The sequence below is a fragment of the Scyliorhinus canicula genome, chromosome 5 (genome assembly GCF_902713615.1).
Source record: "Scyliorhinus canicula chromosome 5, sScyCan1.1, whole genome shotgun sequence".
NCBI classification, from domain to species: domain Eukaryota; kingdom Metazoa; phylum Chordata; class Chondrichthyes; order Carcharhiniformes; family Scyliorhinidae; genus Scyliorhinus; species Scyliorhinus canicula.
In genome coordinates this window covers 48776423-48800052 of record NC_052150.1, presented here as the reverse complement: position 1 = coordinate 48800052, position 23630 = coordinate 48776423, and the positions used below count along the sequence as shown (strand labels likewise).

General features: G+C 46.8%; 1 protein-coding gene across 7 annotated transcripts in view; it reads left to right on the top strand.

Annotated features, from left to right (window-relative positions):
- Positions 1-23630, top strand: part of LOC119965968 (F-actin-uncapping protein LRRC16A-like) — a 458632-nt gene that overhangs the window by 168306 nt on the left and 266696 nt on the right. For all 7 annotated transcript variants that reach the window (XM_038797016.1, XM_038797019.1, XM_038797017.1 and 4 more), the window contains exons 9-10: positions 16341-16416; positions 18566-18654. In XM_038797016.1, coding sequence (XP_038652944.1) covers positions 16341-16416; positions 18566-18654 — 165 coding nt within the window. The remainder of the gene's footprint in view (positions 1-16340; positions 16417-18565; positions 18655-23630) is intronic.

The following is a 23630-nucleotide window of genomic DNA, read 5'->3' as shown; positions in this document are numbered from 1 at the left end:
TGTGGGACCATCCCCTGGTTTTGGAGCTTCCATCTTGCAGACAATTTCGATACCATGCGTAGACCGAGTAGTCACGTGAGAAATGTGAGAATGCGATGGCGCACTGACAAACGGCAAGAGTGCAGGAGTTAGCCCCAGGAGCATGGGCAGAGCACAAATATTGAAGTAGCTGCTTTTATTGAAAGTACTTGCTGTCAGTGATTCGGGAGCTCAGCACATTTACATGGTGTCAGGAGTTAGTAGTATGACATCAGGACTTTGCCGCATCGACCTACTCGTCCTGGAGAGACGGTTGGGAAAAGGCCAAGCAGTGGCGTCTTTGCTGTGGTGCTGCATTGTCTGAGAAATCAAAAAAGATACAGGCTATACCTTATTAAACTTGGTGGGCCCTGAGGCCTTTGACAAATTTGAGTCGTTTATTTTCCAGATGGAAGAGGAAAAAGAGCATCCAGAAATTATCCTGAAAAATAATACCCGTTTCCCGGTAAATAAAAAGATAATCCTCCACAGATATGCATTCAATTCAACAAACCAAAGAGCAGATGAATCGATAGGATCTTACACGGCCTCCATGAAAATATTGGCCAAAGAAATGTGTCTTTGGAACTCTCACTGATGTGAGTTTGTGGAATTCACAGCGATTTAATTTGCAAGCAGCTGCTGCATGCAAAAGATCTATCGTTACAAGCAGCCATTATGTTAAAAGAGCAATCAAAAAAAAAGCCGGAATTTTAGGCAGGTAACACTGCCTTCCCACCTCTGCCCCAGTTAATTCCATGATGGGAAGGCCAAATTAATGCCCATTAAAGGGCATCATCTGGACCCACTGGTAGTCACCTAGTGGCACACTCTGGACTCGACACACGGAAGTCCTGTTGTGGTTCCGGTGTGGGGGGGGGGGGGGGGGGGGGAGGAGAGAGGTGGCTGCTGAAAACCACCCCTTGCCTTTCTTCCAGATCCCTCACCCCACAATCCCTTTTCCACCATCACCCACTGATGGATGACCCGGATCCCCCAGTAATTTTGGATCTTGCGTGGGTCAATTACTGGCAGCAGCCACTGCCTCCCCAGTGATGCTGCTGAGCATTGAAGAGCTTCTGAACTCTTGTTTCTTGGCAGGCTGGACTTGCCCCCCAGGATCTGTAATTCCGGTGAGGGCTGGACACTGCCAAGTTAAGTGGCTGATTGACAGGCGAGACCCTTGTTGCCTGCAATAAATTCCGCTCATAAATGCATTCCAGTTAACCACACTGTGACGAATATATATTTGCATCTATTTTGGTGTCAGCATTAAATATGCTGTTATGTTACAGATACATTGAAGTCAGTTTGAAGTGTGCATTTGTGTGTGCTGTGTGTGGTGATATGCATCACTGTAAATACACAAGGGGTTAATGTAAATGCACGTAGACTAGATAGACACTAGAGGGAGCACCAGAGACATGACACACAGACATTCAACCAATAGGCCAGTAAGATAGGACACGACCAATGGGCATTCTCGTCACACACAGAGGTGACACTACCACAGCGGGGCATGACACCAACCCAAATAAAAGGACACAGCACACATGATCTTCCTCTTTCCAGCGGAGACACTTAGGGCGCGATTCGCGCCCTGAGTGCCGACGCCGGATTGAAACCCGGAGTGTTTCACTCTGGCATCGGAGGCCGCTCCTTGCCCTCTATTTCCCACCCCCCCGCCCCCACCAAGCCGGGAAGGGGGGGGGGGGGGTGGGTTGCTCGGAGTGGCGTTGTGCGAATCTCAGGCGCCGGGCCTGGACACTTGCATCAAAGCGACGCGCTGAGAATGACGCGGCCGGCAGCACCTAAGTGACATCAGCGCACATGTGCAGGTTGGCCAGCTCTAACCCGCGCATGCGCGGTTGCCGTCTTCCCCTCCGCTGCCCCGGAAGACATGGCGGCTGGATCTTGCGGGATGGCGGAGGGGAAAGAGTGCGTCTCTTAGAGACGCCGGCCCGACGATCGGTGGGCACCGATCGCGGGCCAGTCACCTCACGAGCATGACCGTGGTGCTCGATCCTCTCTCCGCCCCCCCCACAGGCCCCACACTTACCTGTCGCGCGATGTTGGCGCTGGCGTGAACCGGTCGGTGTCGTCAGGCCGCTCGACCCATCCGGGCCAAGAATCGCCGGCAAAACGCGACACGCCATTTTGGGGGGGGTTGGAGAATCGCGTGGGTTGCCAGGGCGCGTGGCGTGATTCGCCCGGCCCTCCCGCGATTTTTCCCCCACGGCGTGGGGAGCGGAGAATCGCGGCCTTAGTGAGTGGACACGGTTGATTTGAAACAGATCACACCCACCACCTGGATTGTAGCAGACTGGTTCGTCAGTGTGAGTAGCTGTAGCAGGATTAACAGGAGAGTTGAATACAAGTAGGAGAATCGTTAACAGTTTAATAAATGTGTTAAAGCTATCTCCAAGTCTGAACCTTCCTTTGACAGAGTGCACATCAAGGAAGCAGCTTACGCTACGTCAAGAGCATAACAAAACACTGTGCACCTATCCAATCCACAATTGAAATCAACCGTTGCTGCTTCTGTTTGTGCATTTTGAATACTGTTGAAGATGTGCTTTTGCAAACAAGAGTTTGCAGTGATTAATCCCCTATGTGGTTGCATAAGTCTTCCCTGTAAGGCTATTAACAAGAAGGCATCTTTCTGCAATGAAATTCATTGGCTTTTCTGATTTAGAAGAAGATTAATGTTGAATGTACCATTAAATCTATCAGCCCACCCCACTCATCAGAAATAAACACTGGTTCTCTGACCTGTTGCCATTTTGACGTCAAGTCAAAATAAGTATCCTTTATTAAACCATAGTTCAAAACAATCCTGGAAACGGTCATAACTGTTTAAAAGAAACCAGTGAGTTATATGTTGTTGTTGAACATCATCTGGTTAATGGATGTAGAAAATAGGAGCAAGAGTAGGTAATTTGGCCCTTTGAGCCTTTTTCACCTTTCAATATGACCATGGCTGATCCTCTAGCTCAGATATGTCTGTAGAATTTGAAGGTTGCATGAATCCGATCAGTCCAGAATCAAAAATGTTGCAGATTTATATTTATATAGAACCATTAATGCCAAGGCGCTTCATAGGAGCATTATACAATAAAACGCATAAGATATAGGAGCAGAAAATGAAAAAATGAAAAATCGCTTATTGTCATGAGTAGGCTTCAATGAAGCTACTGTGAAAAGCCCCTAGTCGAGTTTGTCGTATGAGGAACGGTTGAGGACTCTGGGTCTGTACTCGTTGGGGTTCAGAAGGATGAGGGGGGGGCTCTTATTGAAACTTGCAGGATACTGCGTGGCCTGGATAGAATGGGTGTGGAGAGAATGTTCCCACTTGTAGGAAAAACTAGAAGCAGAGGACACCATCTCGGACTAGAGGGACGATCCTTTCAAACAGAGATGAGGAGGAATTTCTTCAGCCAGAGGGTGGCGAATCTGTGGAACTCTATGCCGCAGAAGGCTGTGGAGGCCAAATCACTGAGCGTGTTGAAAACCGAGATAGGTAGATTTTTGATCAATAAGGTGAATCAGGGGTTATCAGGAGAAGGCAGGAGAATGAGATGAAAAAAATATCAGCCATGATTGAATGGCGGAGCAGACTAGATGGCCTAATTCTGCTCCTTTGTCTTTTGGTCTTATATTCTATTCTAGCCCTCTATAAATGATGCTTACATTGCATTTGCCTCCCTAAATGCCAACTGAACCTGCATGTTAACTTAAGCCACTTTTTGCTTCAGATTTCCGAAGCCGTTCCCAATTAGGGGCTGTTTAGCACAGGGCTAAATCGCTGGCTTTGAAAGCAGACCAAGCAGGCCAGCAGCACGGTTCAATTCCCGTACCAGCCTCCCCGAACAGGCGCCGGAATGTGGCGACTAGGGGCTTTTCACAGTAACTTCATTTGAAGCCTACTCGTGACAGTAAGCGATTTCCATTTTTTCATTTCATTTTCAATTTGGAAAACCGTCTGTCTTCATTCTCCCTACCATAGTACATAACTTCACACTTTTTCACGATATATTCTATCTGTCATTTCTTTGTCGACTCTCCTAGCCTGTCCAAGTGCTTCTGCAGCCTCTCTGCTTCCTCAACACTACCGGTCCCTCTGCAGATCTTTGCATCATCTGCAAACTTAGCAATAATGGCCTCAGTTCCTTCTTCCAAATCGTTAATGTATATCATGAATAGTTGTGTCCTCATCACTGACCCCTGAGGAACACTACTATTCACCCCCCCCTCCTCCTCCTCCACACAACACAATGAACAGCCCCTCAAACACGGTCACGAATATCCCCCACCTTTTCTCGACCCCATCTGTTGAGCCTCTTAACTCATACTTTATCTTTTCCAACCGTAGGAAGTCGTACAGGTCACCCAACCATGTTGCTACCCCTGGTGACGATGTCGACCGCCACTCCAGTAAAATTCGCAGCCAGCCCTCCATGAGCTCCGACTTCTCTGAAACCCCAAATATCTCCACCAAAGGGTTCGGATCCACGTCCTCCCCCACTATTCTTGCTAGGACCAGGGTACAGAATCATATGTACCTTGTGAACCACCTTAAACTGTATCAGGCTCATCTTTGCACACAAAGAAGTCCCGTTTACCCTACGCAGTGCCTCACTCCATACTCCCCAATTAATCTCCCCTCTCAACTCCCCTTCCCATTCTTCCTTGACCTTCGCGCACCCACTCACCGCCCTGCTCCCCCAGCCAGCTGTATATATCCCCAAATCTTCCCTCCCCTTCCACATCCAGTAGCAGTAGTCACTCCAGCAATGTGTATTCCGGCAACCTAGGGAACTCCTTCCAGACCTTGCGCGCAAAGTCCCTAACCTGCGGATACCTGAACTCATTCCCTTTCAGGAGCTCTACCCTCTCCCTTAGCTCCTCCAAACTGGCAAACCCTTCCTCCGAATACAGCTCCCTCACCTTGACCAACGCCTCTTTCCTCCACCTCCTGTATATGCTATCCATCCTCCATCCCCCGCTCAAACCCATGATTCTCACACAGCAGTGTTAACACCGACATCCCCTCCAACCAAAACTGATTCCAAATCTTCACTGTGGACTGCACCACCGGGCTCCTTGAATACCTACTTGGCGTCATTGGCAACACTGGTATCATCATAGCATTCAAACTAGACCCCTTACAAAATTTCTCCTCCATCCTAATCCATTGTACCCATCTCCTTCCCACCATCACCGCACCTTGTCCACATTTGTCGCCGAGTAATAGTGAAGCAAGTTCGGCAATGGCACCCCCCCCCCCCTCTGTAGCAGGGTCCTCCCCACCCTCGGCACCTTCCCACCCATACAAAGTCCGAAATAATCGTGTCCAGTTTCCGAAAAAAAGGCCTTTGGTATAAAGATCGGGAGTGTCTGAAAAATAAACAGGAATCTTGGCAGAATATCCATTTTTACCACTTAGTCCCTCCCCGCCAAAGTCAACTGCAGTGTATCCCACCTCCAAAGATCCCCCCTGACCTACTCCATCAGCTTCGTTACGTTCCACTCATGGAGCCCCATCCATTCCCTCACTACATGAATCCCCAAATATCTAAACCTATTCCTCGCCACCTTAAATGGCATGCCCTGAAATTGGCTAAATTTCCCAGCTCAATCCCCAGGAAAACCTCGCTTTTCCCTACATTCAGCTTCTCTCCTGAGAACTCCACAAACCTCCCCAGCAGGCCCATGACCCTTCCCATACTCTCCAGCGGGTCCGAAACAAACAATAGGTCGCTGGCATTGAGTGACATCTGGGGCGGAATTCTCCGCAACGGTCGACGCCCCCCCCCCCCCCTCCCCAGGGCTAGGAGCGGCGTTTCGTGAAACTCGGCTGCCGGGCCTTGACGCTCGCGTCAAGGCGGCGGGCCGAGAATGACGCGGCCGGCGGCGCCTAAGTGACGTCAGCCGCGCATGCGCAGGTTGGCCGGCTCCAACCCGCGAATGCGCGGTTGCCGTCTTCCCCTCCGCTGCCCCGCAAGACGTGGCGGCTTGATCTTGCGGGGTGGTGGAGGGGAAAGAGTGCGTCTCTTAGAGACGTCGGCCCGACGATCGGTGGGCGACGATCGGTGGGCAACGATCGCGGGCCAGTCCCCTCCTGAGCACGCCCGTGGTGCTCGATCCCCTCTCCGCTCCCCATAGGCCCCACACTTACTTGTCGCGCGATGTTCACGCCGGCAGCGACCAGGTGTGGTTGCTGCCGGCGTGAGCCCGTCGGGGTCATCAGGCCATCCGGGCCGAAGAATCGCCGGTCGCCGGGGAAAGCGGCGATTCTCCGAGCGGGGGTGGGAGAATCCCGGGGGGTGCCAGAGCGGCCCTCCCGCGATTCTCCCACCCGGCGTGGGGAGCGGAGAATCGCGCCCCCGATGTCCCCTCATAATCCCCGCCACTCCGCCGACCCCCTAAGAGCCATTGCCAAAGGCTCTATGGCCAGCTCAAACAATGTCGACAGCGGGCACCCGTGCCTCGTACCCCTGTGTAAGTCAAAGCTTTGTGAGCTCATATCATTCGTCCTCACCCTCACCCTTGGTGCCACATACAGAAACCGCACCCATGCCAAAAATCTCGGCCCAAACTCAAGCCTTCCCATAATGTCAAACATGTTAGCCACTCCATCCGGTCAAATGCCTTCTACGCGTCCATGGACACCACTACTTCCGTGGAGTACCAGGGCTCCCGACGGTTTCATAACTATGTTCAACAACTTTCTTATGTTACTTGCGAGCTGCCTGCCTGTCACGAAGCCTGTTTATCCTCTGCAACCGCCCCGGGACACAATCCTCCATCCTCCCTGCCAACAACTTAGCCTGTACTTTCACATCCGTATTCAACAGTGATATGGGCCTATACGACCCACATTCTGCTGCCTCCTTCCCCTTTTGCGGGATTAACGTAATAACTGCTTGCGTCATCGTCTCTGGCACCTCCCCCTTCTCCAATGCCTCATTAAATGCCTGAAAAGATATGCTGCCAAGTCCGTCGCAAACTCCTTACAAAATTCCGCCAGATACCCATCCTGCCAGGGGCCTTCCCCGACTTCATACCCCTGGCACTATCCAGCACCCCTCTCAGCCCTAGGGGCTCCTCCAACACCTGACTCTTTGCTTCCTCCAACTGGGAAAACTGCAGCTTGTCCAGAAACTGCCCTATGTCCCCCTGCTCTCTGCCCACGCCCACCTCGTAAAGTCCCTGGCCAGTACTCCTTGAGTGCCTCCTTTCTCTTCCCCAACTCCGACACCACATCCCCAGCCCCCATCCATAACCTCAATATTTCCCTGGATGCAGCCTGCCTCTGCAACTGGTGCACCAGCATGCGACTTGCCTTCTCCCCATACTCTTATTGCACCCCTCTTGCCCAAGTCAGCCTAGCCTCCTCGCCAGTCCCTCCGTGTCCACCTCCACTATCTCGCTCATTAGGCAGTCATATTCCTCCTTCCTTTCCTTATCCGTGCAAACCATGAACAAGATAATTTCCACCCCAGACCACTGCCTTCAGCGCTTCCCAAACAATGGCTGCTAATATCTCCCCATTCTGATTCAACTCCAGATATTCCTTAATCACCACCCGCACCTTATCACAAAAGCCACCATCCGCCAGCAACCTCTAATCAAACCTCCACCCCGGCCTCTGCTCTCGCCCTGATCTAAACCACATCTCCAGCTAGTGGGGTGCATGGTCCGAGATAACTATCCCCGCATGCTCTGCCCCTTCAACCACAACAAACATCTCCCGCTTCAGCACAAAATAATCAATCCTCTAATACTCCCTATAAACATGTGAAAAAAAGGAATACTCCCTTCCCTTGGGTTCCAAAAGCGCTATGGGTCCAGCATACCCATCCTTTCCATAAACCACCCAGCTCCTTAAACCTACACAGCTCCTTTGCCATTCGTACCCTACCCATCGACCTGAGGCTCGGCCTATCCACCCTTGGCTCTAGGACACAATGGAAATCTCCTCCTATGATCATCTGGTGCGTGGCCAAATCTGCAATCACTGCCAGCAACACCCTCATAAAACATTGTCCCAATTTGGGGCATACACGTTTACCAGCACCACTGGTGTCCCTTCCAATACCCAACTCAGTCACAGATCTCCCACCCGGATCCCTTACTTTCTTTGTCCTCACAAGTCCCATTTTCTTGCTCATTGAAATTGCCACTCCCCTTAATTTCGAATCAAACCCGACGTGGAAAACCTGTCGGACCTACCTCTTCCTTAACCTAACCTGGTCCTTCACACGGAGGTGTATCTCCTTTCTTTATTCTTTCAAGCTTCTGAGGTGCGCAAACACCTGCAATCATTTAACCGGTCCATTAGGTCCCCGGACATTCTATGTTACCAACCTTACCAGAGGCTTACGCCTCCAATCCCCTCTAGCGTCCGTCATCTTCCCCAATTAACTCCATCCCATTAATTCCACCCTGTACCTAGTCCAACCCAGATGGCCCCCTTCTCTGCCCCTGACCTGTCATGCGTCGCCCCCTGCCACGTCACGTCAACCTCACCCCCCACCCCCCTCAGCCTTCTCCTCCCCCACCTCACTTCCGTTCACTAGCATTACTTGCTAGCATGGCAGCTCCTGCCCAAACGCTCGTCCCAGTGACCTCCTCTTCCCACTCCTCAGCTCAGGGAAGAAGGGTCCCTGCTGACCTTACCCTCCCCCACCCAAACAAAGACTCATCCTGAACTCCAGGTCACCCCCCCCAAAAAGCAAACAAACAAACGCTAAACACAAACAGCCCCATAAAACAGGAGGGCAGGGGATGCGAACATCCATGCCACATAAACGTTTCAGCCCTACCACCCCTCGCAATCCCAACAGTAAACAGCAAATCCAACAAAAGGATCCCCTGCAAACTGGAAGGAGCGCAAATCCCACTTTAAACGCATTCCCAACCATTGCAAAATACCAGCACCCTGGTTCACAAACATTGCCCATTCAGTTCTACCCCAGTTTCTGCTCTTTGATGAAGTCCTTGGACGCTTCTGGGGTCTCGAAGTAATATTCCTGGCCTTGGAACGTCACCCAAAATTTTGCTGGAAAGAACACCCCAAACCTGATGCACCGCCAGTACAACACCACCGCGGCCTTGTTGAACCCTGCCCGCCATTTCATCAACTCGGCTTCAACGTCCTGAAATATTTGGACCTTGTTCCCCTCCCATTCGCAGGTACGCTTCTCCTGGCCCAACGCAAGATCTTCTCTTTCTCCACAAATTTGTGGAGTCTCACGATCACCGCCCACGGTGGCTCACCAACTCTAGGCTTCTGCCTCAGAGCCCTGTGCGCTCTGTCCGCTTCAGGGGCCTTATCTAGTACACTCTTACACCACCAGCCCGCCAGCATCTTCGAGACCTACTTCGTGGCAATCAGACCTTCCACTCCTTTGGGCAGGTCCACTATTCTCAGGTTCTGCCTTCTCGAGGTGTTCTCCTGCCCCTCCACTTTTGCCCTCAAAGGTCTCCTACAAGCCCTACCTCCGTCTCCAGTGCCACTACACGATCGCTGTGGTCTGAAATCACTCCTTCGATCTTGTGAATCTGCGACCCCTGCACCTCCAAGCACTCTCCACCCGTTCCATCAAACTCTTCCGGGGTGCCACAGCTCCTTCGATGGCCTTCGAGTGAACCTCCCGCATTTTTTTCCTCTGTTGGCGGAATTCTTGCTTAATGAAAGCCATCAATCTGTGGCCTTCCACCTAGCACCAGCTCTTCGCCCTCTGCTATCTTCACACCGGCATCTGCGCCACAGGTTTCCTCCAACTCTTTGGGCAGGTCTCTCACTGTCTTATGCTGGCTTTGATAACCGGCAGACATACCACTTCTGGGGAAATTACTACTCTGATCTTTATCTAATCCTTTCTGTTGAAATTACACCCAATTTCGGGTGAAAAGAGCTCGAGCCGGAGCTGCCCTGTGTGCGACCACTCAGACTATGGCTGCCAACAGAAGTCACCTAGACTCTAAAATCTTACCAATGACGGAAGTCAGGCCAACCGGCCTATAATTTCCTGCCATCTGCCTTTCGGCCTTCTTAATTAAGGGCATTAACTTAGCCATTTTCCAGTTCTCTGGGACCCTCACTGACTCTCGCGATTCCTGAAAGGTCACCACCACTGCCTCCACAATCTCCTCAGCTATCTCCTTCAGTACCCTGGGGCATAGTCCATCTGGTCCAGGTGATTTATTTACCTTCAGACCTATCAGTTTCCCCAGCACCACCTTCTTTGTAATGGCCACTACACTCACCTCTGCCCCTGACTCTTGAAGTTGTGGCGTCTCTCTGGTGTCTTCCACTGTGATGACTGATGCCAAGTACCTATTCGGTTCTTCTTCCATTTCTTTCTTCCCATTACTACTTCTCCAGCCACGTTTTCCAGTGGTCTGATGTCTATTCTTGCCTCTCTCGTACCGTTTATATATAGATATAAAAAAAACAAGTACAATCATCTTTTCTATTACTAGCTAACTTGCACTCTTATTTCATCCTCTCTGCCCGATTAGCTTTTTTTAGTTGTCCTCTGCTCGCTTTTAAAGGCTTCCCAATCCTCTGGTTTCCCATTAATCCTTGCCGCCTTGTTTGCCTTTTCTTTTGCTTTAATGCTGCCCCTGACTTTCCTCGTCAGCCTTGGATGTTTTGGCAAGTTTACTCCTCGGAACGAATTTCTATTGTGCACTCCCCAAATTACCTCCAAAAACCCTGCCATGGCTGTTCCACTATCTTCCCTGCTAGGCTCACCTTCCAATCATCTCTGGCCAGCTCATCCCTCATAACATTTAGTTACCCTATACTCAGTTGCAATACTGTTACATCTGATCCAGCTTCTCCCCCCTAAACTGCAGGGGGAATTCTATCATATTGTGGGGGCTGTTTAGCACAGGGCTTAATCGCTGGCTTTGAAAGCAGACCAAGCAGGCCAGCAGCACGGTTCAATTCCCGCCCACGGTTGGTTCAACAGCCTCCCCAAACAGGCGCCGGAATGTGGCGATTAGGGGCATTTCACAGTAACTTCATTAAAGCCTACTGGTGACAATAAGCGATTTTCATTTCATTTCACTGCCCCCCTAACTTTCCTTTGCCTTAAACTTCCCTAATCAAGTCTGCCTCATTACACATCACCAAATCCAGAATTGCCTTTCCCGAGTGGGCTCTACCACAAGCTGCTCCAAAAAACCAGCTCGTAGACATTCCACAAATTCCTGTTCCTGAGATCTGCTACCAATTGGATTTTCCCAGGTCACCTGCCTATTGAAGTCCCCCGTGATTATTGTAATATTGCCTTTCTTGTCTGCCTTTTCTGTCTCCTGATTTATTTTCTGCCTCACTTCATGACCACTGCTAGGGGGCCTGAACATAACTTCCACCAGGCCCATTTTTTACTTTGCGATTCCTCAACTCTACCCACACAGATTCTACGCCTCTGACCCTATATCGCTTCTGGCTATAAATTTAATTTAATTTAATTTAATTTAATTTAATTTAATTTAATTTAATTTCTTACAAATAATGAAACCCTGCACTCTCTGCCCATCTGACTGCCCTTTCGATAGGATGTATATCCTTGGATATTTAGATCTCTTTTCCCACTTTTTTAACTGGCCCGGTCTGCCTCTCTCTGTGCTGTTTCTCACTCTGAGGCTCCTCGCCCTTTTCCTGCTGTTATAACTGGCCAGGTCTTCCTCTCTCCATGCTGTTATCTGCGCTGAATAAAGTATGATACCAAGCTACATAAGCAAATATTAGGTCAAAACACTTGAACCCTCGCAAAGGTATAGGTTTAAGGAGTATCTTAAAGCAGAAAAGTGAGATGGGCAGATGCAGAGAACGTGTTCGAGAGTTTGAGGCCCAAGCAACTAATGGTGCAGCCACCAATTGTAGAGCAATTATGATTGAGAATGCGCAAGAGGGTTGTGGGGCTGGAGCAGATTGCAGGGATAGGGAGCGCAAGGATGTAGAGGGATTTGAAACCAAAGTTGAGAATTTTAAAACTGAGACAGTGCTGGCCGGGAGCTAATGTAGATTGATGGGCACAGAGGTCATAGGTCAAGAGGACTTGGTGTGAATTAAAACAGACAGCAGAATTTTGGATGGTCAAGTTTATGGAGAGTAGAATGTGGGAGGCAACCACACCAGCGTATTGTAATAGTTAAGTATAGTGGTAACAAAGGAATGAATGAGGGTTTCTGCGGCAGACGAGCCACGTTCGATGTTCAACACCATTTGTGACGACTCAGATGCTGACGCCGTCCATGTCCAGATGCAGCAAGTCTTGGACAATATCCAGACTTGGGCTGACAAGTGTCAAGTAACAATCACGCCACACAAGTGCCAGGCAATGACCATCTTCACTGGAGAGAATACAACCAATGCCCCTTGACCTTCAATGGCATTATCATCGCTGAATCCCCCACTATTATAATCCTGGGGTTTACCTTTGACAAGAAATTGAACTCAACATGCTATATAAACACTGTGGCTACAAGAACAGCTGAGAGACTAGGAATGATGCGGCAAGTAACTCAACTCCTGACTCCTTAAAGCCTCTCCACAATCTACAAGGCACAAAGTCTGGACTGTGGTGGAATACTCCCCACTTGCCTGAATGAGTGTAGATCCAACAACACTCGAGAAGCATGACACCATCCAGGATAAAGCAGCCCACTTGATTGGTATCCCATCTACAAACATTCACTCCATCAACCATCAACGCTCAGTAGCAGCCCTGTGTACCATCGACAAGATGCACTGCAGGAACTCACCAACCCTCTTTAGACAGCACTTTCCAAAGGAGCCACCACCATCTAGAAGCACAAGAGTGGCAGCTGCAAGGGAACACCAACACCTAGAAATTATCCAAGCCCCCATCCCCATTTGGAAATATTTCATCGTTCCTTCACTGTTGCTGGGGCAACAATTCTGGAATTCCCTCCCCAACAGCACTGGGGGTGTACCTGTATCACACAGACTGCAGCAGTTCAAGAAAGCAGTTCACCACCACTTTGAGGGCAATTAAGGATGGACAATAACTTTTTTTTCATATAAATTTAGAGTACCCGATTATTTTTTCCCCAATTAAGGGACAATTTTGTGTGGCCAATCCACCTACTATGCACATCTTTGAGTTGCGGGGGTGAGACTCACGCAGACGCGGGGAGAATGTGCAAACTCTACACTGACAGTGATCCAGAGCCCTCATCGAACCCGAGTCCTTGGCGCCATGAGGCAGCAGTGCTAACCACTGTACCATCGTCACATCCTAGAATGGACAGCAACTTAAATGAATAAAAAAGTTGCTGCTCGTCCTAATGTGAGATTGCATCCTCAGATTGATTAAATTTGTTTTCTTGCAATGGTCAAACTTGGTACAATTGTGTCCATGCCAAAGGTTATTTGGCTGTAAATGCAATGCGTTCTCAGATAAAGGTAAAGTCACCATAGTCCCAGATGACCATAGGCTGCTTTTCCCTTTGAGGGGAAGAGCTGACTGGTGGTGATTAACCTGAGGATCACCACATCTCGGGCAAGGTTCACGAATAACCTCAGCCAATACAGGAAATTAACCCACGCTGCTGGCCTTGCTCTGTATCAGCTGTTTGGGATTGGGACGGGGTTGCAATCAATGCACAACATCTCCATTTATTGTGGGTAATGGCATCACCTGATGGAGCACGAAGGCAAGCAGATCAGAAGGTGCTGGGTCTGATTCCTGGTGTGTACTAAGATACATATTCAGTGACCTAAGGTGAAAGTGCTTGTGTGGACTTTATTCGAGAACAGAATTGAGCTTTGCTCCCATAGTCCAGTCACCAGGCAATGCTCTCCATCTAAACTCGTATATAAAGAATACATTTGACATAGTCTAACTTGGTCTTCAGCAAAGACGTTTGGGAGTCTCCCGCATGGGAGACTGATAGGGAAGGTTAGAGCCCATGGGATCCGAAGAAATTTGTCAAATTGGATCCAGAATTGGCTGAGTGGCAGGAAGCAGAGGGTGGTCGTCGAGGGGTGCTTTTTGACAGGAAGCCTGAGTCCAGTGGGGTACTGCAGGGATCAGTGTTGGGGCCCTTGCTGTTTGTAGTTTATATAAATAATTCGGACTTGAATTGATGAGGGTTGATCAGTAAGTTTGTGGTTAATCTGAAAATTGGTGGGGTAATAAATAGTGAGGAGGATAGCCTTGGATCACAAGAAGACACAGACAGGTTGCTCAGATGGGCTGATCAATGGCAAATGGAATTCAATCTGGATAAGTGTGAGGTGATGTACTTGAACAGAACAAACAAGGCAAGGGAATACATGATGAATGGCAGTACTTTGGGAAGCACCAAGTATCGGCAGGACCTTGGTGTGCATGTACACCATTCCCTTAAGGCAGGCAGGGCAGGTGGATAAAGTGGTTAAGAAGTCATATGGTATACTTACCTTTATTAGGCAAGGCATAGAGTATACGAGCAGGGAGGTTATGCTGGAACTGTATAAAACATTTGTTAGGCCACAGCTAGAGTATTGTGTGCAGTTCTGATATCCATATTATAGGAGTGATGTGATGGCACTGGAAAGGGTGCAGGGGAGATTTACCAGGATGTTGCCTGGGCTGGGGAGTTTTAGTTATGAAGAGAGATTGGATAGACTGAGGTTGTTTTTCTTGGAGCAGACGTGTTGAGGTGGTGGACATAGAATCCCTTCAGTGCAGAAGGAGGCCATTCAGTCCATCAAGTCTGCACTGAACCTTTGAACGACCACACTACGTAGGCCCAATCCCCCGTCCTATACCTGTAACCCTACAATGTAGTTTGGCCAGTCCACCTAACCTGCACATCTTTGAACTGTAGGTGGTAACCGGAGCACCTGGAGGAAACCCACGCAGACACTGGGAGAACGTGCCAATTCCACACAGACAGTCACCCAAGGTTGGAATCGAACCTGGGTCCCTGGGACTGTGAGTCAGCAGTGCTAACCACTGTGCCATCATGCTGCCCATGATTGAGATGTATAAAATTATGAAGGGCATAAATAGATTAGGCAGGAAGAACTTCTCCCCGGTGCAGTGATCAATGACCAGAGGAAATATTTAGAAGTGCACTCGGAATGCCAAGGAATATAAGACTATGGGCCAATTCCTGGAAAATTGGATTAGAACAGTTTGGTGGTTGTTTTTGACCAACGCAAACGCGATGGGCTGAAGGGCCTTTTTTGTGCTGTAGACCTCTATGGCTGCTTGGATGAACCCTGCTCTTGCTCACAGTTTTCCAGGAGCCTAAAGATTTGGGGGGGGGGGGGGGGGGGGGAGAATGGGACGAGAAACTTCTTTTAAAGAAAATCCTGTAAATTATTCCTCAATTATACTTTGTCTCATGAGGTATTTGCAATAGGCTACCCATGTGACCCATTTGTTTTCATCCCATTTCATTTTAACTGTCTTTTACCATTTCTTTCTTAATATATATTTAAACCCCCACCTCCATCTTATCTACCTTTCCTTAACATTTCTCCTCTTTGCTTCCCCCTTCCCCTCCCACCACACCTACAGTTCATCCTCTGACATTAGTTTCCCTGCTGTTTGACCTTTCACATCTTTTGTCCTCTGGGGACTGCCATTAACATTCTTTCCCTTCCGCATCTGTGGCCATTAGCACCCGGTTTCCCTGGGTTTCTGTGGCTGTGACTCATCTTTCATTCTCACTCCACAGTATAAATATTTCCCACTTTGTCTGTTAGCTTTGACAAAGAGTCATCAGACTCGAAACGTTAGCTCTTTTTTCTCCCTACAGATGCTGCCAGACCTGCTGAGATTTTCTAGCATTTTCTCTTTCTACCCATGTCTGAACACTTTAGCGATTTGATTCATTTTCAACACTTCAATTTTGCCCACATTGGATCTTTAATAAGATTACAATGTGTCTTCTCAAGAAAATTTGATGATCCAAGGGGAGGAAAGTTAACCTTAAGGGAAATAATAAATTCCTGGCATGTCTTACTTAAATGTGCTGTTTTGTTGATTTTTTTAAAGAAACATAGTTTAAGATGTTGGGAATAGCATTATGGCGAACTTAATCATGTGAAAATCTCTCAATATTAAAAGGTAAAGTGATATGTAAATAAAACTCAAATGCGGTCGGTGTAGAGGTAATGAATAGCTGGTATTGACATTAGTTAGTTACACAGATACATTCTCAAGAAATAGTGATCATCACTATTCATCCTGTGCATGAAATTTATTTGCCTACGTTATTATAATATAACTCAACGAGGCAAATGTCGCTGTTGAATAATCAAACTTCCTTAATTTTATTAGAGACTTGATACCAATTGTTGCTGCGTTGGAGTACAACCAATGGTTCACAAAGCTCTCCTCTAAGGATCTTAAACTGGTGAGTAAATTGACTCAAATGGAGTGGATGACTCTAATTATTCTGTTTTGTTTTCGATAGTTACCAAGGTAACTATTCATACGCCATGCATTTAAACCGTTGACACTCGGGTGCAAGGTCAGATGAGGCATTAAGCCAAGGGCTGCCTGTTCCTTCAGCTGGATTATTTGGCAACACTAAAACATTTCTCCTGGTATCCTGACCAATATTTAGCCGTCAAACAAGATCACTTAAACAGATGATCTAATCATTGATCTCATCGCTGTTTGTGGGGCCATGCTGCCAATTATTTATTTGATAGATGTGGGTGGCACAGTGGTTAGCACTGCTGTCTCACAGCTCCAGGGACCTGGGTTCAATTCTGGTCTCGGATCTCTGTTTGTGTGTGGAGTTTGCACGTTCTCCGCATGGGTTTCCTCCGGGTGCTCTGGTTTCCTCCCACAGTCCACAGATGTGCCGGCTAGGTGGATTGGTCATGCTAAATTGCCCCTTAGTGTGCAAAAGGTTACATGGGGTTACGGGGATACGGTGAAGGCGTGGGCTTAAGAAGGGTGCTCGTTCCGAGGGCCGGTGTAGACTCGCTGGGTCAAATGGCCTCCTTCTGCACTGTAGGGATTCTATGATTCTATTTCAATTTCATGCCTTAGGACTGAGTCATAAAATGTTCCCTGATTCATTTGCTAAAACACAAATACCTAAAGCAACAATGTTTCAGAAGACTAATGTTTGGTAGCCATTTAAAGGATTTAAAATATAATTGATAGTTATGGTAGGACAGAGCAGAAAGTAACATTTTAACAAAACTCCCCAATAATGTCAATTTATGCGCAACAAATTTTCCAGAATACATCATAAGCATCAGGCACAAGTTGGTTAAGCATTTGATTAAGTATTAAAAGTGTGTTATTTATCACACACTCAAACTTAGAGGAGTTGAAGGTTGCCTGTTTTACACAATTGGTTAAGTCATAAGCAATCACTTATTCTTTAGTACGATGGTTTTCATTGCGTATGATACTCCCACTGACACGGCACATGGCTTGTCCTGCTGTAGCATAAAACGAGGCACTTTCTGATGTGCCACAAACTCCTCATTGGAAACAAATTGAAGAGAGAGAGAGAGAAGCAAATGTAAGAGAGAAACAGAATGAAACACAATGTGGGAGGAGGAGGAATGGGAGGGAGAATAGTAGATTAAGCTTGACGAGTTTTGTTCTGCAGATTTACTGGTCCTAGTATTAATAGTTAGTGCAAACAAGAAGTATGAGAATTTCATTTTGTTGAGCTCCGTCATCACAAAATGTGAAATGATGGCACATTGATTGCAAACTATTGGTTGAGTGTATTTCAAGTCAAACTGAGAAATAAAACAATAAAGTTTTATTAGTAAATCAAGCTATATTGCAGCATAGAATAAATTTTGCATTGTGAGGTTCATGGCACAGAGCGTTATACACCAACTGAAGATTCTGAGCACGTAGCTCAGCCTGCCTTGAATCATAGTGCCCCCACTTTCTTATCATTGGTTAAACTTGGTTTGAACTTGATCATTTTGCTGATGTTTTTGAAATGATTGACTGCTCATCAGAATTATATTTGTATGACTTTGTTAATACTACTCATGAGAAATATACAGGCACTTCAATTTGCTCAAAAAAGACGATGTACCACGATATCTGAAAATTAGACAGTAATTACAAACATATGAATATTTGGGATGATGGATTAAAGGTAATTTGGACTGTTAATTTTTTTTAAATTTATATTTTTGCAATGCATCTTTCTTCATTTATGTAGATTTGTTCCCCAACTAATTAATTCCTTTGTTTTCCTTCTGTAGTTAGTTATATGGGTGAAGCAATAGGCATTCCACGATGCTCAGTACAGCTGCATGGTTAGACAATGGAAAGTATGTCTTGGTAATGTTGCATAGTTGGCAGTTTCAACTTTTTGCACTCCTCTCCTTGGGCTCAGAATTGTCATACATAGCCAAGTATTGGAAAGAAATGAAAACAGTGAATTTAAAAAAAACCGTAATCAGCCCTTGGGTTCGAGTATTTTCCATCAGCTTTTGGCTTGCTTTGTAGTTTCTTTGCTTTATCTTTCTGTATTTTTAATTTTACACAGATTTCATTTTCAAATTCTTTAGTCCACAGATGTTTGCGAACAAATTCTGCGAGTTGTTGCTAGATCCACACGTTTGGAAGAGCTGGTGCTCGAAAATGGAGGGCTCCGAACGTAAGTATGTTTAACTGTTGATTGCATCAGCAAAATTATGTTGGTAAAGACTCCTGAAACTGTATTTGAGCTTTCCATAAAGAACTGTACAAGTGTAGGCGGGGTTATCAGGTGACTACATGATGACATGATCACATCTAGTGTCACGTGGCGGGAGCGCGACAGATTTCTCCGAGACCTCAGGCAGAGCACTCTACACGGACAGTGACCCACTGCCGGGTTTCGAACCCAGGTCCGCAGCAATGCTAACCAGAGGCTTTGGTCTCTTGTCAGGAGCTTAAGCAGGCTCTAGAGCAGACATCGCACGCACACGCACGCGCGCACACACACACACACACAATGGTGTGACATAATAACAAAAGGTTGGCCAGAATTCTCCAGAGAGCTTCCTCATAAACTTTGCCTTCAGAGAAGAACTAACAAAACAAGATGACCCAATCCTGTCTGGTCAACGATTTTTAATTCCGTCTGACCTCCAGTGGTACAGTGCTCACCTTGTAATGCACTAAAGTGTGCAAAGCAATGGAACCACTACATTTGCATGAGGTCCCAGACCTCCCATGGGCGTTCTCAGTGGCTGATATTTTTCAGTAGAATGATAGATAGCAATCGGTCCTCATTGACTCATTCTTAGGGTGGCTTTAACTCTACTACCTTCTGAACACCACCAGCGGTTCAGTGATCAAGCTCAAGAAACACTTTGCCACACATGGCATCCTGCAGAGAATCCTGACAGACAATGCTCACCAACTCGTCTCTGTGGAGTTTCCGACATTTGCACGCATCTGGGAATTCGAGCTTCTCATCAGCAGCCTTTCCACCCAGTCAAATGGGCTCGCAGAAAGAGCGGTACGTTCAGCCAATCACCTCTTGGAAAAATGTGCACGGGACCACACTGGCTACTGTACTGCACTAATTAGCCTGTGTAATCTTCCGCAACATGGTCTGCCTTGACTTTTACCCAGGCACACTAGGACTTTGATTTGACTGCCAAGGCTCTCTTGGAGCCCAAACTTGAATCTAATGTTCAATGTGCAATGTTCCAATGCACACTGAGTAACAAGGCACATTACAATCTACATGCTCACATCTGTAGCACCCTAGTACTCGGCCAAATGGTCCATCAGACCACCACTGCCAGCTGATGCTGCAACCTAACCGCCTTGTCTTGACCGCAGGCTCTCTGCACCCACATTCATGCGGACTCCTTCGGAGTCCAATGTGGTGGGTCCCATGTCTGTACATCACACACAGCATATCTCATGAGTCCAGTAAAATTGGCACGGGCCATAGAACCGTCTTCCCTCCATCTGTTGGTGTTATCATGCACTCTGGCCATCTGAGCAGACCTAGCACACGATATCAGGATTTTGTCACCACATCGACTGCTTGGACTGGTGAACGTCTTGTTTTCTCTGTTGTTCCATCCCAGCACTTGTTAAAAGACAGGTGAGCCATGTACACAGTGGGTTATGCACCAAGTTGCAAGAGCCCAATCTGTGTTTCATTGTTCACACAAAACCATTGTGCACTGTTGTATAGCTAATTGCTTTTTTCACACATGTCTGTATATAGCTTTCACTGCGTATACTGTTACAGCTCATACACTGGCGGCCCAAGTTAATTGGGGAGATTATAGACCAGTCATCACGTGACTTCACGACAGCACAGTCACATCTAGCGTCATGTGGTGGGAGCATGCAAGATTTCACCGGGACCTCTGGCAGCGCACAACTGTTATTTACAGCTCCAGAGTAATAAATTCACTGTTATTACAGTCCTTGTTGCAGTGAGTGCTACAGCGAACCACAGAAAAATGCACGTTTCCAATAAAGAATCCACAATTCCCAAGTACAGTTTTAAGTTGTACAGTTTAAAGTTTCAGTATTTTATCCATTGCCTTGCATATTCGAACAATTACAACTGCAGGGCGATTTCTGCATTTCTCTTTGAAGTGGTATAATAATCACATTGTGCATGGTTACTTTAAGCTGTTTGATAACAGACTTATGCACTCTCCGACTCTCGGAAATATTGTCCGATCAGACCATTTCTCTATGGGTAACAATTGATATTCACAATGGCATGAAAGAAAAGTGTTCATTTCAACAGTTGTATGTTGAGGTGGAATGAGTGTGAAGCTGGCCTGTACCGTGAAGCAGGTTTATTTCCAAAACAGCAAAGTTGCAGACTCTCCCACTTCCTCCCAGACACTGAGGAATATGGTTTATATGCTCTTACAATGATTCCGCAATCTTTTCCCAACAGCTGTGCTTAATTACCAATTTAAAGAATGCATTTCTTTGCAACATAAATTCAACATTAACAGATTCTGTTTTTTAAAAATATAACAAAAGACACATGCATTTCCTTTCTGGAAAAAAACTGAAGATGGAAAAATAAAGCCCTCATTTTCAGCCTGAGTCGTCCGCCTTCTCATACCCCCAGTAATTTTTCACGATAAGCCTTCCTTTAAGTGAAATAGTCTGATAACCGATGGCTTAGACCAGCCCACTGGAGCTTGAAGTTTTCCGCTCTCTCCACCATTTGTTTAAGACTTCTTTCAATTCATCATCTTTTTTCGCTCACTTTCTTTGTGGAGTTTACATTATCCCAAAGGGACGGATTGTCCATGTAACACTCTACTGGGACATACCCATCATCATTTCCACCATTTATATTTCTCTGCATGTCTTCAATAAAAATAATGCCATGTCAACTGCCTCTACCAATGGAAGGGTCTTTGCAGCCAAGGTGATTTTTACTACACCTTATTTTCTTGGCTTCCTAGTTCACGGGACAGCCCTTGCAATGTTTGCCCACAGGAAGGATTATAAATTCCGCTGCACTTGAAAACCCATCAACAAAGTTTGGGAGAGAGGCGTCACAGAACACAATCAATTTTACATTCTTAGGATCACCTAACTACATAAGGTTAAGCATGCATTTCTCCATCTTTAATGTTTTAAAAATGTTATGTTTGTACATAAGATGTACTGAACTCTAGGGCGGCACGGTGGCGCAGTGGTTAGCACTGCTGCCTCACGATGCCGAGAACGCGGGTTTGATTGTGACCCCCAGGTCACTGTCCATGTAGAGTTTTCACATTCTCCCCTTGTCTGCGTAGGTCTCACCCCTATAACCCAAAAGATGTGCAGGGTACGTGGATTGCACATGCTGATAATTCAATACATTTAAATGCCCCATTAACCTGACTCCCAACCTTAAAATCTGTCCTAATCATGTCAATAACTCTGTTTTGAAACTCACTAGTGTCAAGACTTATATCAATTCATAATCTTTATGAGGAAGTCATCAACAATCATCCAGAAGGTGCTTGCCAGTTTCCCACTGTGGCGGCAGGATCTGCCTTCAGTTGGAGACAACCCAACTTTAACACGGATCGAGCTGAAAAGTATCACACTCTGGAAGCATTGTTTAAACCACATATACACTTGCTCAATTTCTAAGGTTTTCCCTCCGTCCCTGATGCCTCCTTAAAGGTTTGAGAAACACTTCCCTCTGGCGGTGATCCCCCTGCAGAAATGCGGCTTTTCGATCTATCGACTTACAACGTCGTTAAAAGGGCCAAACAGGGCAGCACGGTGACGCAGTGGTTCGTGCTGCTGCCTCACGGCATCGCGGTCCCAGGTTCGATCCCGGCTCTCGATCACTGTCCGTGTGGACTTTGCACATTCTCCCCGTGTTTGCGTGGGTTTAGCTCCCACAAATGAAAGATGTGCAGGGTAGGTGAATTGGCCACGCTAAATTGCCCCTTAATTGGAAAAAATGAATTGGGTACCCTAAATTTATATTTATGAAAAGGGCCAAACAAATTTTCTAAATTACCTTTCCGACTGTAGGCAAGATCCTTCTGATTTAATTATCGGTTAAACATTCATGAAATCCCCAGGTCGCTAACCTAGCTTTTGCCTTATAAGTGCCATCCAGTAGGACCTTGTTTGTGCAGACATATAGGATAATGCTGGCTGACCCCTATGTGGGACTTCTGAATATACACCAGACTCCCTCAAATTGCCTCCCATATAGTTTTATCTCCTAACTTGTCAGCTGTTCATAAACCTCTCGGTCATGGGGACTCCTGCTTCTGGTACATCGTTGTGATAATTTAGCAGTCTCCGTTCCAGTATCATCTAATCAGACTGTGACCCTTACTTGTCTTTTCAATTCTTTCTGGACCCCTCTTGTCCAAAGCCCTGCTACTGTACGTTAATGTTTCCTCATGTGGATTCATCACCCGACACATCACTGTAATTTGGGCTACATGTCCTTACTTTCCATTCCCGTACTCCGTTTTCCCAGTCCGTGACCTTCGCTGCTTGTCCATCATCCTGGACATTCAGCCATTTCTTAAATTTTCCAGTAGAGTTTCCTGCCCCTCCCGTTATTGTGGCATCCTTCCAATTATCTGATCCTTCTGGACACTCCGATACCCGAGATCCCATTTTGGGCATCTAACCTTTGGACAAATAGTCCCTTCCTGTTTATCGTAATCAGATTTTCTACTGATATCCAACTCCTGATCCCTCTGGCTCTGCCCTAACAGATGAATATGCGATGCACATGGTGCTATGTCATCTTCTATCACATTGTCAGTATTTGCAAATTCATAATTAATTCCGATGACAGGTGAAGAATGGCCTTTTATTATTGAACAATCACAGTTTTGCTTCATGTCATAGTACTTTTCCTGGGCCGTTCCAATCCCTTTGCCCCTCTTATATTAAACCAGTTAACCTGAACTAAGTTCTCCTCAGACTAACTTACGTGGTGCAGTGATGCTCTCCGAATTGTTTTGGAATCTTCCACCTTGATTAAATGGCTGGAAAAAACAGTGATAATTGTATTTCTTTCAAGAGAAGGAGGAGCATCCAAATAGCATTGAAGCCAACTCTGGATTCCTTCCGTACACCAATTAGTAGGGGCTGTAGTCCTCAATCATTTGTAAAGACTTC